The 17,097-nt window shown below is 42.3% G+C and overlaps 4 protein-coding genes across 4 annotated transcripts in view; 2 read left to right on the forward strand and 2 right to left on the reverse strand.

Annotated features, from left to right (window-relative positions):
• Positions 1 to 9,317, forward strand: part of LOC115766150 — a 34,840-nt gene extending 25,523 nt beyond the window's left edge. The window contains exons 2-10 of the mRNA XM_030709987.1: positions 306 to 893; positions 3,289 to 3,405; positions 3,471 to 3,906; positions 3,977 to 4,225; positions 4,286 to 4,545; positions 4,607 to 4,751; positions 5,538 to 5,687; positions 5,751 to 5,928; positions 5,985 to 9,317. Coding sequence (XP_030565847.1) covers positions 319 to 893; positions 3,289 to 3,405; positions 3,471 to 3,906; positions 3,977 to 4,225; positions 4,286 to 4,545; positions 4,607 to 4,751; positions 5,538 to 5,687; positions 5,751 to 5,928; positions 5,985 to 8,527 — 4,653 coding nt within the window. The 5' untranslated portion in view covers positions 306 to 318 and the 3' untranslated portion in view covers positions 8,528 to 9,317. The remainder of the gene's footprint in view (positions 1 to 305; positions 894 to 3,288; positions 3,406 to 3,470; positions 3,907 to 3,976; positions 4,226 to 4,285; positions 4,546 to 4,606; positions 4,752 to 5,537; positions 5,688 to 5,750; positions 5,929 to 5,984) is intronic.
• Positions 9,318 to 10,454: 1,137 nt separating this feature from the next.
• On the forward strand, positions 10,455 to 11,903 carry LOC115766035 (protein bag-of-marbles). The gene is made up of 3 exons (XM_030709806.1): positions 10,455 to 10,888; positions 10,965 to 11,335; positions 11,392 to 11,903. Exons 1-3 carry the CDS (start codon positions 10,455 to 10,457, stop codon positions 11,901 to 11,903), a joined length of 1,317 nt encoding a protein of 438 aa, XP_030565666.1.
• A 369-nt stretch (positions 11,904 to 12,272) lies between these two features.
• On the reverse strand, positions 12,273 to 13,505 carry LOC115766037 (protein takeout). Its single transcript, XM_030709807.1, has 4 exons — positions 13,424 to 13,505; positions 13,102 to 13,339; positions 12,863 to 13,002; positions 12,273 to 12,799 (listed from the first exon to the last, which is right to left on the reverse strand). Exons 1-4 carry the CDS (start codon positions 13,503 to 13,505, stop codon positions 12,492 to 12,494), a joined length of 768 nt encoding a protein of 255 aa, XP_030565667.1. The 3' UTR covers positions 12,273 to 12,491.
• Positions 13,506 to 15,721: 2,216 nt separating this feature from the next.
• Positions 15,722 to 17,068, reverse strand: LOC115766147 (protein takeout-like). The gene is made up of 4 exons (XM_030709983.1): positions 16,978 to 17,068; positions 16,685 to 16,922; positions 16,493 to 16,632; positions 15,722 to 16,435 (listed from the first exon to the last, which is right to left on the reverse strand). Exons 1-4 carry the CDS (start codon positions 17,036 to 17,038, stop codon positions 16,134 to 16,136), a joined length of 741 nt encoding a protein of 246 aa, XP_030565843.1. The 5' UTR covers positions 17,039 to 17,068; the 3' UTR covers positions 15,722 to 16,133.
• Between the last annotated feature and the right edge of the window lie 29 nt (positions 17,069 to 17,097).

Raw genomic sequence — 17,097 nt, forward strand, 5'->3', positions numbered from 1 at the left:
TTGAGTGGCGCAGAGACCTGTTTTGCAACTGCAACTGCAGCAGCAACATTGACGCAAAAGGCAATGCCAATGCAGATGCAGCTGATATGTTGACTTAGGGGCCATCCAGGCACGGCCAGACCTGGCCTGGCACGGCACATCCAGACGAGCCTGTTTGGCAAAAGTGGGTCGACGTCGTGGAATTTGATTTGTGGCCAGCTTTTACAAGAGAGTACAACATGTGAATATGGCCTGACGACGACTCAACTCAACTTCCTTTCTGTTTCTCTCTCCCTCTTTCTCTCTCTCTCTCTCTCTCTCTGTAGCGAATGTGTTTCAATGATGTTACTGCCTTCGGGGCGTTCGAACAGTGATGTGTATCCATTGCAAAATGTCAACACAACAACGGCCAGCGTGGGCGGGGCCAAGCCTCTGCTACTGACAAGAACATCATCGCCCCAGCTGACGACGCTGCCAATGCTAAATGGCGGCGCCAACGCAAACGCCTACGCCACGCACCGCTCCAACTCTTCGGCCGCCTTCACTGTCACAGTAGCACAAGAAACGGCCGGAAGTCTGTCGGGTACCGGAACACAGGCGACTACAACAACGTCAACGTCGTCACCGACAGCAACAACAACAACAACAACGACAACGGCAACCGGAACAACAACAACAGCAGCAGCAGCAACAACAACTACAGCAACAACCACAACTGCAACTGCGAACTGTGCTGTCAACTCAGGATTTGGGGTTGGCAGCCTCTATGCCCCAATTCTGGGAACAAGTCATGCGAGCAGCGTGCCCATCGGAAATTGGGGCGAAATTGATCGAAACTTGGATGCTGTGCAGGAGAAACTCAAGGCTGGCTGGACAGTCCATGTGGGCAAGGATGGCAGGCTCTATTACTGCAAGTAAGTATAGAAATATATGTTCATGCACCTAGATATAATAATAATAAGGCTGCAAACCAGTTTTGAATCCCACCGCTTTGAATCGGACTTCCAATTTGTTTCTTACTACCAAAACCAGCCGAAGCGAAATATAACGAATATGGTCTTGAATGTTTTTTTTCCTACTTAAACTCTTTGGTAAAGATTCTGCCCCAAATCATTAACAACTTGGATTTTTGTTACCAAATTAAGTAGATGCCAATTTTGCATAGAGTTCAAGTTTAGCCCGTAACATCTTTGCAAAGATATCTACAACTTGCAATATTTTCAATGAAACGGGACATTTTACACAAAAAAAATGAATTTTAAAAATATATGTTAATCCCCAATTTGACCAAAAGCTAGTTCGAAACGTAAACAGAACCATAAACTTTTTTTCTTTGGCCTGCAGCTCTTAGGAATAGTTATATTTGAACTGAACTATAGTAAAACCTGCTGCATAGTTCCACATTAAATTTGACTTTATTTTTATTTTTTGCCCGTGCTGTTGGCTGACCTATTGACTGTTTTTTGTTTTTTTTTTTTTTTTGTGAAAACGCAAAATATTTATTTATAATTAACTTAAAATAATATACAATACCTTAAAAGGAATTTTTGTTGTATACAGATTATTGTTTAAGTGCAAACTGCCCGAGGATATTTATGCCTGTATGCGTATACGTAATGTGTATGTGGGTTAATTATGTTTTCATTGGATTTTTAACTTAATTAGCCTAGGCTTCTGGCCATTTTATACTCGACTCGTGGGCATCATAAATTTAATGCAAAATGTTTACCGCACTAAAGTAAACTTATCCTATAGAGTAAACAAAAGTTGTATAAAATAAAATTAAATGAAGTAAATAATAATTTAAACCAAATTAATATTTGGGAAGGATTATACGAAGAGTAAATTTAAAAAATACATTTATAACCAATCTTTTCCACATGCCTAGTTTTTTTTTAAGATTTTCAAACTTGAATGTTAAAATTCTGATGCTATAAAAATGTATTGGGATGGATATTGGGATGGGTCTAGAATGTTTAATATATATTCAAGGAGCAAATATTTCTCTTTAGTTCCTGTGTCTAATATTCAGAGTAAAATATTAATCTAATTTATAAACCTTAATTATGTTTAAAAATAACTCAGTTGAAGGTGAAGGAAAATTGAAATTTAACTGCAACAATTTCATTTATTATATGTGCTACAATATTATTTACACATAGAGACTGTTATATGGCAACCTTGAAATGTGCACTCGTGAACAATACAGAGCATTATTAAGTTAAACACCATGGCCTTTGTTTCAGCCGAGTGTGTCCTTTTCAAAAGGGTCGGGCCGGACGGTCAGACGGTCGGACTTCCGGACTGACTGACTGCCTCTATGAATGCCTGGCTGCTGCACATAAATTGATTATGCACGAAATTCTATTAAATAATTTTACACTTTGTTGCACATCAAACTGAAAGCGTACAAAATGCCATAAGAGCTCGGGGCGTGGCAGGGTGAGCATGAGGGCGAGAAATAAGCGGGCAATATGGGCAATTGGGGGACAGCTGTCTGCCTGGCCTGAATGAATGAGCATTGGTTGGGCTTGACTACGGTTCCACTGGCACTGGGTTACCCAAGCGCACCACATGCTCTCAGCTCTCAGCTCCCAGCTCTCGAGCAAAGTGCAAAACTAATTATCGCAATTGTGTGCAGCTGGGTAATGAAGAAAGACAGCAACGGAAGCCACCAAGGTGGTTTGACTTGGCTTTGGTTGGGTCATGGATTGGGGCTGGGCCTGTACTGTCCTGGTTTGGTCCCAATATGGTTGCACTTTGTTGCATAACCAAGCCCATAACCCAATTAGGGTTGATTAATCTCAATTGAAATGCATTTTCTCAGACTGAACATAAAATGGGCCACATCCCGATGGGGTGCAGAGCTTGGGGGATTATCTACAAGTGCAAGGTCAAGTCTAAGCACATTCGGATAGTCGCACACGATATTAAACGCACTTAAAGTCTGCATTAAGCCTGGGCTGCAAAACCAAACAACTAGTTGATAGTTCGGTTTTGCGGTTTGTACATAGTGCTGGCCTTTATTTTTTTAAATTTAAAACTGCCCGTTCGACTGTAACTATTTATTCATTTTCGAATATCTACAAATTGTGCGGTCTCTATCCAAAATTGACATCTTTCAAATATGCTTAGATAAATGCCATGATTGGGTCCCAAGTTATTTAAGCTTTGTGGTCTTCCTTAAAAGTTTTATACTCTTAAGCAAAAAATAAATATGGTCTAGTTCGGGCTTCGGCTCGGTTATTCGTTATACAAAGTTCCGCTTAAAATATAAAACGAATCTTTATATTCTTAATTCGCTTACAGCCATTTGACGCAATCATCTGGTTGGCTGCCCGCCTGCGAGGATTGGAGCAAGCATGAGGAGCTCTCCTATGGTTGGGAGCGAGCCATAGATTCCAAGGGGCGTTCCTACTACATCAAGTGAGTAGACCTCACCCCAACTTAAATCAAGCTATCCAATTCAATATTCAATATTTATCCAATAGCCATTTGAACAAGACGACCACTTACGAGGCGCCCGAGTGCATACGTTGGGATGAGCATCCACCGGAGCCGCGCCTTGTGCAGCTGCAGCGTAGCGCCAGCCTAGGCTTTGGCTTTGTGGCGGGCAGCGAGCGGCCGGTGATTGTGCGCTTTGTTACCGAGGGCGGACCCAGCATTGGCAAGCTGCAGCCAGGCGATCAGATATTGGCGGTCAATGGTGAGGATGTCAAGGATGCGCCACGCGATCATGTCATACAATTGGTCCGTGCCTGTGAGGCTCAGGTCTCGCTGCTCGTCTGCCAGCCCATGGCCCACTGTGTGCTGCCCGGTCGCAAGTCCACGCTGCTTTCAGCCGGCAAGCGGGCCAAGCTACGCACACGTCCCAGTCGTGTTCGTTTCGCGGAGAGCGTGTGCGTCAATGGAGCGCCACTGTTTCCGGTAGGTGCAGCAATCGGTAGGCTGACTCGGCTTATATTTAATTGCTTTTCCCGCTTTTCACTCACGACAGCCGTCAGCTTTCTCGCTGGGCGATATTTGTGTGCCGCCCATGGCGAATGTGCTCAAGGTGTTTCTGGAGAATGGTCAGACCAAGTCATTCAAGTATGATGCCACTACAACTGTGCAGGACGTGGTCAGCTCGCTGCTGGACAAGCTCTGCCTGTGCTGCGGCGAACTCTTCAGCCTGGTGCTGGAGCATGTCAAAAGTCTAAAGCGCAACAAGCTCACACTACTCGATCCGCAGGAGTCGCTGGCACGCGTAAGTCCAATCAGCCCACTTTTATGTACCGCGTGCTAAGGATTTCTGTTGCTTTTGCAGATTGCTGCCCGGCCGGGCGCTCACAAGCTGCGCTGCCTGTTTCGCATAACTTTTGTGCCCATTTCGGCCGCTGAGCTGGCACAGAGAGATCTGCAGGCGCTGGACTATCTGTACATGCAGTGCTGCAACGATGTCAACCAGGAGCGCTTTGCACCGGAGCTTCAGCCGGAGCTGGCTCTACGTCTGGCCGCCCTACACATGCATCAGCATGCGCTGGCCAATAACTTTGCGCCCGCCAAGCTAACCGTCAAGCTGGTCGAGTGAGTACTCAGTTCCCCCTCTATACTGTATTCCATAACCACTTTTCGTTTTCCTTTCAAGGCGTGAGTTCGGCCTGGAACGCTTTGTGCCCGTTAGTCTGTTCGAGGGCATGAAACGCAAGGAGCTGCGCCGGCTCATTTCTCACTTCTTGAAGCTCAATGCGGAGATGACGGGCTCCTCCAGCAAGGTTCTAACCCAGCTGCAGGTAAGCAGATCCAAAACAATTTGGTAGCGTGACTCAATTTTATGAAAACCATATCTTTAAGGGAGATTAGGGGCATGTGAGGCGAAGATTAATAGAGAAAAAAACAGTAGAAATATGGTAAATCCCTGGTCTGCCTCTTGCTCAATATATATTATGAATACATAATTATACCCTGAACCCATTAAAAATGGGTATAAGGGTATATTGTATTTGTGCAAAATCCAAATGTATGTAACAGGCAGAAGGAAGCTTCTCCGACCCCATAAAGTATATATATACTTGATCAGCATCAATAGCCGGGTCGATCTAGCCATGTCCGTCTGTCCGTCCGTCCGTATGTATGAACGCAAGGATCTCAGAACCTATAAGAGCTAGAGACTTGAAAATTTTAGATGTAGGTGCTCCTAGTGCCCACGCAGATCGAGTTTGCTTCCGATAATCGATAACTTACTCCGTTTCCAAGCAATCGATAAAAATCGATATCGATATCCTGTTTTTGGGTAATTTTGGTAAATAAAAAGAGCTAGAGTCACCAGACTTGACATATAGCTTCTAAAATAGAATATATATATGCATTTCATGTTGGAAGAAGAGGTTCCCTAGTCGGGAGCTCCCGACTAGAACCTCTTACTTGTTTTAAAAATAATTTGTCCACACAAAAAGGAAGCGAAATATAAATCAATGTATTAACGAAATGATAGTAAACCTTTAATATGATACAAGCCGTCTCCTACCGTCTGTCGCACGAATTTCCACATTATTGAAAAAATTGTTGCTTTTTTGCAGGCGAAACTCCATTATCTAGATATAATCGCTAGTTTACCAAGCTACGGCGCCAAATGTTTCAGCACAAACCAAAGAGAGGGCATGGAACGCGTTCTACTCGTGAGTCCACGCTTCGGCCTAAGTCAAATATCCAGTGCCAGGAATTCGGTGGTCAGTCAACTCTACATCTATAATGTCGGCAATTGATAAGCTAGCTTTTTGTTTTTGCCACAGCCACAGCCCATATCGGCCATAGAGGACTTTACGCATGTGGTGGTGCATCGCGAGGACGACATCACCTGCAGCGTATCCATTTACATGCTGGGCGATCGCGCTGTCAAGTTTATTATGGAGGATCGCGATGCCTGCGAATTTAGTCTGGTGCTGGGCGGCTACTATCGCCTGCTCACAGGTAAGACAACGCATTGGACCAAAACGGATGACAGCTCAATGTGGATTCTCTTACAGGAAACATTTTGAATGTGCTGCGTGAGCGCGAACCGCATGAGGAGGACAATGCGCCCGCCTTCTTGTCACAGCACACCGTGCTGCCCGCTAGCTGGAGCTATCTGTTGCCCTTCCATACCCGTGCGCATAGCGTCAACTTTCTGATAACGCCGCCATATCATCCCATGCCGCATCAGGCGGTGCTGTCACAGCAACAGCCCGCACAGCAGTTGTCCTCCCAGCCGCAGGCGCTGCCCTATGCAACGGACTTGGATCTGCACAGTGTAATGGCCACCGAGCTGCTGGAGGAGGCGGCCAAGGACTCAGGCCTGAGCGACAGCAGCGGCAGCAACTATTGCAGCGAGGGACGCAGTCTGCTTGCCGTCGAAGCCAAGAACGAGCAGGTGCTACGGCGGGTGCAGGAGCTACAGCAGCTCGTCCAATGCTCCGAGCAGTATCTGAACGAGCAAGAACAAGAACTGCAGAAAATGCCCATACCGCCGCAGCAGCAACAACAGCTGGGCCATGGCGTGGCCATGCTAGAATTTGACAGCGACTGCGACAGCCTAAACAGCAGCAAAGTGTCCTCCACGGAGGAAACAAACATCAACCAAACTGGCGGCGTTGGCACGCCCTCGCTCAAGCACAGCGACTCGCTGACCCTGCTGGCGGAGACGATTAGCCATGAGCTGACCGGCATTACGCAGGGACTGAATTCCATTCCGGAGCCGGTGTCTGCATCGGCACCGCCCACGCCCGCCACACCAAAGCGCAAGCCCAGCCTATGCAGCACCTCCAGTCCACGACCACAGCGCAAACTGAACGGCTTTAGTCAGTTGCTCAGCGATCTGCAGGCGCTAGGCACAGATTTGTCGCAGAGCGAGAGCGATTCGGAGTCGGTGGCCTCGCCAGCGCAATCGCCAACGACTCGGCGGCCACAACAGCTGCTCCAGGCAGGCATCAAGCAGCAGCTGGCGCAGCGCAGCAGCTTCGGGCTGCACAGTCCCGATGGCAGTCACTTTGGTGCCGAGACAAAGGACTACAATTTGCGCGAGTATCTGCAACAGCTCAAGGAGATAAGCAATGTGCCCGCCGCGGACACTGATGTGGCCGCTCGCCAGCTATCCGAGATATATGGCTTTGAGGTGCGTGAGGATACGTTCATCGAGACGGATACGGATTTAATTGATTTGCGTGCCATTCCGCCGCCCCAGACGCCCGACGAACTGGACTCGCTATCCCTGCTCAATGCGGCGCCACCGAAGGGCTTTGAGGGCAGGGCCGAGGAGCTGGATAGTTTTCTGCAGCAGATGCTGGTGGCGCCGCCCACACAAAAAGCCACGCCCGCCAAAGAGCTGACGCCCGAGGAGATTATGTCCTTCATAATACCGCCGCCACCAAATCTAGAGACGCAGCCCGAGGCAGAATGCCTGTACAGTAACTCGGTGCAAGCCAAACGCGATTTTTTCCAGGCTGCGGCCAATGGCAACAACAGCAACCACAAGGACCTGACAACACCGCACGTCATTGAGTATCCCACCGTGGAGCGCAAGAGTAAATTCAGCTGCTGTCCAACATCCAAGAAGGAGGATGCAGCCCCAATCGAGGAGCCGTTACAGCCATTGCAGCCACCACCGCGCACCCCCACCACGGAACAAATGACTTCGCCGCCGGTGCGTCCCCCCAAAAGCGCCGAGCTGCTACAGCGCTACTCACCCAAAAAGCAGGTGCGCATCGTTGGACCGGTAAGTGTGCCATTGCGTGAGCTGTGCCCCCCACAGCTTCCTCCACGCAGCAGTCCCACAACCAGCTCGGAGCCGGCTACGCCGCAGACAGCGATACCAAATACAATAGCAGCCACATCAGCGGTGAGTGCGCCCAAGAAACCCCCGCTGCCGCCCATTGCCAGTCGCCCACGTCCCGTAAATGGCACGCCCATACCCGCCAGCACAACAACTCCGCCAATACCGGCCACAGCCCGCCTACCCAATGCGCATTCCAACGGACAGCCGGCGCTGCCAAAGAAGCCCCAGCAACTGCATGGCGAGAAACTGTTCATCAAGAACGGCCACCTTATCGACGGCGAGGCGCTGCTGGCCAAAACCGATGTGGCCATGGCCGGCCTGCTCATCAAACTGGATCAGGTGGCCGCCCAATGCTCGGCCGCACAGTCTGCTGGCGGCGGCACAAGCATCGATGAAGATAAATTCCAGCGTGCACGCAACGAGCTAACTGAACAGACACTGGCCCTAGTCACGGCCAGCAAGTTTCTGGTTGCCTCCATGTCCGACATGACGCTGATAACGCTGCCCGATCACCTGACCTCCTGCCTGACGGCCATCCGGCGCATCACGGAGCTGGCTCAGGACATGACACGGCACACATCGGCGCCCCTGCAGACGCGCAACATTGTGCTCAAGGTGCACGATGTGGCAAGCAGTTTCCGCGAGCTGGTCAGCGTACAGATTGGACCCATTGGTGCTGGTCAGCTGGCGCTGCAAGCGGAATGCCTGGCCAATGTCCTGGCCACGCTGCTGCGCAGCCTGCGCGTCTTTTCGCCCTAGATGCAAGCAACACACCACGATCCTAACCAACAGCATGAACACGAAAACACATGCACACAGCATATCGATCGCCCGTATATATACACAACTATCTAACTAATTAATAAATCGATAAATATCCCATAAACATACTTATGCAAGTATCTGCAACTATTTTACAGGTAAACAGCAACGTCAGAGAGTCGTTGGTCTGAACATAGGCTAGCAATTGATACGTAAACAGCACTAGCGGAAACTCGAACATAACCAAATCTATATATCGTGTTCAGATGCTTCAGATATGCAAACATATATATATATAACCAAACTCAGCCATTTAGCAAGAATTTACGTTTTCTTGATTGAATCCTATCAGCTACTTAGCAGGTGTCATATTTTATTTTGTAAATTAACAACTTTAAGCTTTTGATAATCTTATTTATAAGTTTACCAAGAGATGCGAGAATAAGTTTTTCTGTGAAATGCTCATTTCGAAGTTTTCTTTTAATATGCTTGAAGCTGGGCAAACTTTGTATATCATATAGTCTACATCTGAACACGATCTTAACATATATGATAATTAATATATAAAGTTAAATAGTTAAACTTCACATCTAACTGCATGCAACTAACTCGAATTTCTATGTTATCTCTAAAAAGTAATAATCAATTTCCAAAAACTCAAACTTTTTAACAATGTATGTGTCTCTCTAACTGTTACTAACGATAAACCAATTTAAGTAAACATCATGACTTGAGTGTAGACCAATTTATATATGTATACTAAAAAAAAAAAAAAAAAAAACTTTTAAAAAAACTTTACAAAATATGTTAATTTTTAAATTACGGCATTAACATATTTTCTTATGTATGCAATGCATACATAAATAAATACATACAATTTACAAACATTTCATATACATACATATTATATATACATATGTCTAACAAACAAACAAAAAAACAAAAATCGACCAAACAATAATCAAAATTTTAACTTGTGATATAAAAAAAATGAATTAGTGAAAATCCTATTCTTTGTATTTGTTCAAACCATTTTTTTTTTCAAACAATACTTTGTTAATAATACATCATAATTTTTGTTATTGTTTATGTCATTTTTGTTGTAGTGTCTTTAATTGAAGTACAAGAATGCGCACTAAGTTGTAGCTTTAACTAATATATAATCGTCTATTGTTTATTATTAAAGCAATAATAATTATTAATCAAATAGAAGAATATAAAAATCATTGAGTAGTGCTTATCCAAACTAAAATGGTTTTGTTTCTATTTTGTTTTTAGGTTTGTTAAACATATAATAAACATAACCATTTGAATAAGAAATACGTACACATATACAAATATAACTACAAGTAATAATACATATTAAGTATATACATATATTGAAAAATGTACAATGTAAAACATATAACTGTTTATGTATATCATGCAAAAGTATAACGTTTAAAATAAATTCAATAAACATACCAAAGGCACAATACCTCTATTACTAGAGCGCCACAAGCTCGCATCAGCCGATGAAAACTGGGAACAGTTTCATTCAAATGTTGTTGCCAAAGGAACAGAGCTGTTAAACGGGACGAATGAATGCATTTAAAACACTCTGCAATCGATCTGTGTGTGTTTCAGTAATCTTAACAGAGCACTTGATATTATTACATTAAAAGTGTTGTTAAGTCAAGGTTAACGGACATGCGCTGTTATTCCGAATATACGAATACTTATTGATTGATATCGATAGGTAATCGATCATCGCTAGACCAACAGACGAGACAGCTCGGCGGCAGGCCAAACATTCGCGCGGATTTTAATTCTGTTGCACACAACGTTACATTCAGTACATAAGTAAAACGCGCAGAGCAGACAGCTTGGCGCCCGCGTTGTTTCTTGTGAGTTTTTGGCGCAAAAATTCATAAAGCTTTTAAAAATGAATTTGAATGTGGTAAACGCCGAAGATCAACAGCTATACAATAACTTGCAGCTATTAAATTCGCAACTATGCTCATTGGTGGATGACAAAGAGTCGCGTCCCGTACAGTTAACGAACTGCAAGAGAAGCGGCGCTGGAAGCGTCTTGCAAGAACTCAATCAAGTGGTATGCGACTTGACATTAGATTCGAATGCGCCACAATTTGAGTTTCACGGATTTGGATGCGTTCAGTCTTTGGGTATGCCCAAGCGTCTGCTCTACTCAAACGACGGCACCGTCAAAAAGGAGCCGAAATCAAACGCGGAATGCAGCGTTCAAGGTCATTTTGGTGCGCGCCAAAACAAAAGGCAAGCGCAGAAGGAGAACTTGGGCCATCAGGAGGAGTGTGGCGCACTTGCCATCGAGCAATCTGTTGAGCTGTTGGGCAATTGGTGAGTGCTGCAGTGTGTGTGCGTGTATGCAAGATATAATTCCCAATAGCGATGGAATTAATATTTACCTTTACAGCAACGAACGTAATCTTCTGCTGCGTTTGATGGATTTATTTAAGTCGATGCATGAGCACATTAATTCAGAATTACCAAGTCATCAGCTAAACTCGATGCCATCCGATTATGTTTTCGACTTGCCCACAAAGCAATCAATGCCCAAAGGCTACAATATACGCCATCAAGTACAGGTGCTGTGCACCAAATTGGAGCGCTTTATTGCACGCCAGCGTCGCATCCTGGAGACCAATCGCCACTTTGACTACACCAAGTATACTGAATGTGATGGGCTACTCAATAGCGCCTCGGATGGGCATCAGGCTCTCAAGCAGTTCACAAATGTGGATCTGCGTCAACGCAATTTTCAGTTCATCAGCCGTTTGGCTAATGGTAAGGTCCTCTTCAGACATGAAGATTTGTATATGGATTAAGTTCTTACATTGTAGACAATGCTGTTCTGCTGGAAATGCTGCTGCTTAATCTGCGCGAACGTATCAAATCTGCTCATATTCACGTATACGTTTTTAATTGGGAAATGGATATTGAGCATCGTTATTCTGCGTCCATGACAGCTCGTCTCGAGGAGACGAATAATAGAGCTTTGGCATTGGCTGTTGCTGACATTCTGGCAAGTCAGCCACGTCAATTTAGCTTTGAGGAACAGCTAATTGCTAAACACTATCAGCTGGATAACGTTGTCAGCTGCGCCAAGGAAAACGAGGACTTTCTAACAGCACTGCTGCAATCGCCCGAGAACTACTTTCCACCAGAGATCATTGCCTTGTGCGAGCCTCCCAAGAATGTCAGCAAGCTGACGCCAATAGCACCTGTCTCTGCCTATGATGCTGTAGATAGTTTGGAGCATTTAGTCTTAGGTGGCGATATTCTCGAAGTGGCGCCATCATCACCGCCAAGAGTCAGTCATCGCTCCCATATCCCAAAGTGTAACAGAGGTTAGAGCTTTGAGGGATTGAGACTCATTTTTAAAATTACCTAATCAAAACTCACGAATAGACAGCTAAGGTCTAATATATAAAGAAAATACAAATAATTGATAGACCTTTTAAAAGACTAATGGATTGCATCATTATTTATAATTATCATTGAAAATTATCTACAACTTATTGGAAAATTTATACATGAGAAATGTAAATGTACTATTAACCAAAAGAAAATATCTTGCATTGAAGAAAATTTGTTATTTTAAAAAGAAATAATTATACATAATTTTCTCATTTTGAACATATTTACAGAAACTGTTTAATGTTATACATTAAGATTTTATTTTGACTTAAAACGGCTCATTTATAATTGTAGTTATTAAAAGTCGTATGAACATTATTAATTTTTGCCAGCAAAACAAGAAGAAAATGTAATTAGATTTAATAATCTATTCAGCTGCATCTTTGTAATCTTTTATATCAATTAAAACGCTGCTATAGTTCAGTCAATCCAGTTTTAATAGAAATACAACTTGCTCATTTTACTGTTTGATAAAAATAAATTTAATTTAGCTCAAAAAAGAAATGCAGACTACTGTCTAAGCTTACAGATCTGAGAAGAGCTGCTCGAGCGGCAGTTTACCAATGGTTTTATTCAGAACAGCTTTCAAGATCAGACCCATAGCGCCGGATATATCTGACTTAAGTTCATTAAATACCTCACGCCAGTTTTCGTTAATGAGCGCATGCAAGTTTTCGCTTAGTTCCTTCTGGCCGTTAAATAACCCGTCAAGTTTGTAGGTAACACGCGATGGCTCCAACTTCATCTTAACTTCGGTGACCTCCGCATATGTCTGGTGAGGACCCTTGGACACGGTTGACAATTTCACGACAGCATGCACCTGACAATTTTCTATGATTTCCAAAGATAGTATCAAATATTATTTTGATAATTATGACATTATTATGTGCATACCGAGGACAATTTGAGCATTGCCTTTTCCGACAACGGGCAATATCAATACCCTGCCCTCTACGCTGTATGGGCCCTTAAGCGTTACTTTGGGGGAAACCATATCAAAAACAATGGGACGACTAAGATCGTTGGTGAAGGCGCTAAGAGAACGGATATAAATTATTTATAAATTCAGCTGAAATTGATTCAAATGAAAAGAAATCGATATAGTTATATATACAACATTATATTCAACTTACGATACCCGTTGGACTTGCGCTTCACTGAGGCCGATCAAATCAGCGTTGGAAAAGCTGAGATCAATGCTAACCGGACTATTTGGATTCTTGCCAAGGCTTAACTTTTTAATCCGTAGCGGATCCAGTTGGACTAGACCTAGCTCTTTGCTGCCTGTCGCAGCATAATTCCTGATCACATAGTTCATGCCATCTAATAGACACCTTTCATCCGCAATCGTGCATTTTTGTATGTCAGCGGCTGGAAGCACAGAACAAAAACATATTTTGTAGCTTAAATAAAAATTGGTATACCAGCAAAATATATTTATTAGTTATGACATACGAAGATCGGGGACGTATCCAGTTGAGTATTTATTCAAACACCCTAACACCAATAGCGAAATAACTAATTTATAATATTCCATTTTGAGGTAATTTTTAATATGCTTGCTTAGCCGCCTTCGGAAATTAACTGATGAACTTACCTCCAGATGAGTCCACTTTTATAGGGTTTGTTTCTCGAGAACACGCTTTAAAACATTTATTATACTGCGTTATTTAAATTTGATCTGAGCTTATTATTCCACCGTTGTTAAACACAAACTAATTTTCGTCTCGTTTTGGCATTAACTTTCCGTGCTCCTGCACTTAGGCAAATAATGGGAATACACTTTTTTATACCCTATAGCAAAAGTACGAGCGATAAGATATAGTTGTATATCGATCAGGCCTTGCAACTTTATCTTTCCTATTTCTGTTTTGAATATGCTTATGCTTAACGAATTTATGAGCATCAAAAACTAACAATTCTTAATATATAAACTCTGTTTCACAAATGTTCTGCTAATTTGAGAATAGAATAGATTTAGATTTCCAGAAATTACTACAGAGTATCATTAGATTAGGCTTTTTTTATGCTACTTGGCTTAAAACTAAGCGTGTGAGTTGGAAAAATAGTTTTCATAAAGTTTTCAATATGCCCTTTGCACTGAAGTTGTTGTTAATCCGAAACAAAGTGTTACTTTGTTTCTGGTCTATTGCACTTGCTTGAATTAACGAGAATATTTACCACGTTTGACTAATATATTTTTATTGCCTTTTTATGATTTTAATCAAAGGCTCGAATCAGCTTTGAACTGGTTTACCAAAGAGTTAAAGCACCATAAAAACGACTATTTAAATCTTTCTTTTAAATTAGAATATGAAACGTCTTGGCTTAGGAGCAAAATTAACTAGCATGAAGTGTATGTACTCTTCGGCATACTGTTGGGAACTCCCTTCGCCTTTAACCTATTTAAGAGATCTTAATTGACTGCAGCTTGTAAACTGTAGCGATTTTATTACTGAATTCCTTGTTTCCAGTTGACAAAGCATTCTCGTGTACTGGGGCTATGCTAGGTTTCAGAATCAAAATGTACAAGATCAAGGCATTCCCGAGTCGACTTTATATTCTTGATGAGTCAGTAAGTAGCCGAGTCGATGCAATCTTTTTCGTCTGTCAGAGACTATTCAATCTAGTTACACCAGGTTTGATTTGTAAGTTCTCATTTATATGTGCTGACAGATGTTAGCCAGCCTTATCCATGCCAACTTTCTTCAAATCTAAGCAGCTTTTTAGCTTATGCAAATTTATGAATCTTAAAAGTGATTTATATAGATATGTGCAGGTTAGCTTGAAGTGGATTGAATTAGGACAACAACCGCTTTTCCACCAATTGTCCACATTTGAGGAAAGAGTAAGAAAGAAATACATCAGTAAAAGTAACGACTGTTACAAAAATAAACCAACTTTAAATGTAATATATCTTCTTCCGCAAAACTCGCCGCTTTTTTATGACACTTCTTTTTAAAAGTATACAGCATAGTTTTGGGCTGCATTTAATTTCCCGATATTTAAATCCGCCACAGAAATAGACAACAGGAATGAAAATAGTCCAATAAGAAAATAAATTAAATGTGAATCCAATACTTTCAAGCGTTTACTAATCACGATCTCTCAATTGGTTTATTTAGGTTATATTTTACGGGGTTAAGTATTGTCGGCTAATAAATCAGTGAATTAATGAATCAAACAACTGAATTAGCGATTGTATTAGTTTTCTCTTATATATCTTAGTTTTATGAGCAGTGCTGAAATTTCAGCTGTTTTCTAGCTAGATTTGGTTAGCCTTGGAGACTGTATTCTGGCTGATCTAAAGAGCTTTTATTTAAGTTATGTCGAAAACTTTTTGGTATTTATTTAATTTAGGCAGAAGCTTCGGGATACCTGCCTGAATGGATTATTTAGAGTTCAAGCATTGCACGAAAATAGATGATTTTGTAGCTATTTCAAGTGTAAACGCAAAATAATTTGTACAAACAAGCCTTGTACCTTTCCAAATGCTTCAAAGAAAACTCCGTAGAATTAGGCAGCCTTCCGCATTTCGAAACCCAATGGACTACCTTGCCAACTAATTTTTTGCGGTAATTGGCAGCACTTCTTATCAGTGCTGCCAGTTAACATTTTTTTACAAATATGTTTAGCTTTCTTCCACGCACATGCAAAAAGTTAAATTGAAATTATCTTGGAGCTATGAACTGAGCATCAGTTAATATGTATATAATTTATTTTTATAATACTTAACAGATATCTAAGCCAACGAAAGCAAGTTAATTTTTTAAGCTTCTTCAGAAACCAGCAGCAGAAAACTAGCTAATTTGCTTATTTAAAGCCGTCAGCACTAGCCTTTGCCAGTAATAATAATGATGCGGCGATAACTCACCAGACGCTGATAATTGCAATTAATTAATTCCTGAGTTACTTATCTGCGATTCGATGAATTAATATTTATTTTCCTCTTTCCAATGAATGAATCCAAGATTATCAAGTATATATCACTGCTAGGTCAACAATTGCCGCCGAGTAATTAAATATTAGTGGATTGCTGTAATTATTCTAGTAATCGTTTGTCAACGGGATGATTTATTTTAACATTTATCTATTTAAAATGCCGCAGGCTAGGTCTTATCGATTTTATAAAACAGAACAACTAACATAGGCACTAAAATGGCATTCATTCCTCAAAGAACTTAGCGTAAGGATACTTTGAGAAGACGCTTGTGATAATTGTTCGAAATATTTCCGCGAATGCGGATTGCATCGACTGACGCACCTCCAAAAATATGGCTTCCCAGTTATCGTTGAGAAACGCGTTCATATTGTCACCCAGGGCCTTATCACCGTTGTACAGATTACTGAAGTGGTAATACAAACGCTCGGGCTTGGTCGTAAGTCTCAGATTGGCTATATCCATATAGGTCTCGCCATTCTTCTCAAGTGGCTTGCCCGTAAAGCTTAACGCAATATCACAGTTGACTAATGAGAACATTAATTGATATTTGTCTATTCTGTTTCGGTTATAATAAAACTCACCCAATGTCAAGTTGCTCAAGCCATCGCCGTTAATGGGTAGTATGAGGACTTTGCCCTTGATTATGTAGGGTCCCACCAGGGATACTTTTTCCGCAATTAATAGCAGTTCGTGTTTTTGAGTCATATCCTTACCGAAACCTCTGCATTTGAAATAATGAGATGCTAGTAAACTGGATTTCATCTCATTCTTACTTGACTTCACGGATCTTCATTGTGCTTATACCGTGGACTTTGTTATCCCTAAACGTTAAATCAATGTTGACTGGACTGTCCTCGCCCTGTTTAACGTTCGTCGTGGGCACTGGCAGAGGATCAAGTTTCATCAAATTGAAATCAGGAGCGCCTTTCGTTGCCTTCTCGCTGATCAGCTCGTTGATCAGCTTCACGATGCACCTGGAACCCCCATATTTACAAGGTTTGGGATCATCAGCTACAGATTGGTAAAATGAACAAGGGATCATTTAGGATTCACGATCCTTGCTTACGGAAATCGGCTCTCACAGCGAGAACTGTACAAAGTACGACGATTAAAACAACTTGCGACATTTTCACGATGCAATATAAATTAAAGACGTATTCAAATGAATGTACTGAAACAACTAAGT

This window comes from Drosophila novamexicana, unplaced genomic scaffold (genome assembly GCF_003285875.2).
Source record: "Drosophila novamexicana strain 15010-1031.04,08,12 unplaced genomic scaffold, DnovRS2.1 tig00001062-arrow-arrow-pilon, whole genome shotgun sequence".
Lineage (NCBI taxonomy): Eukaryota > Metazoa > Arthropoda > Insecta > Diptera > Drosophilidae > Drosophila > Drosophila novamexicana.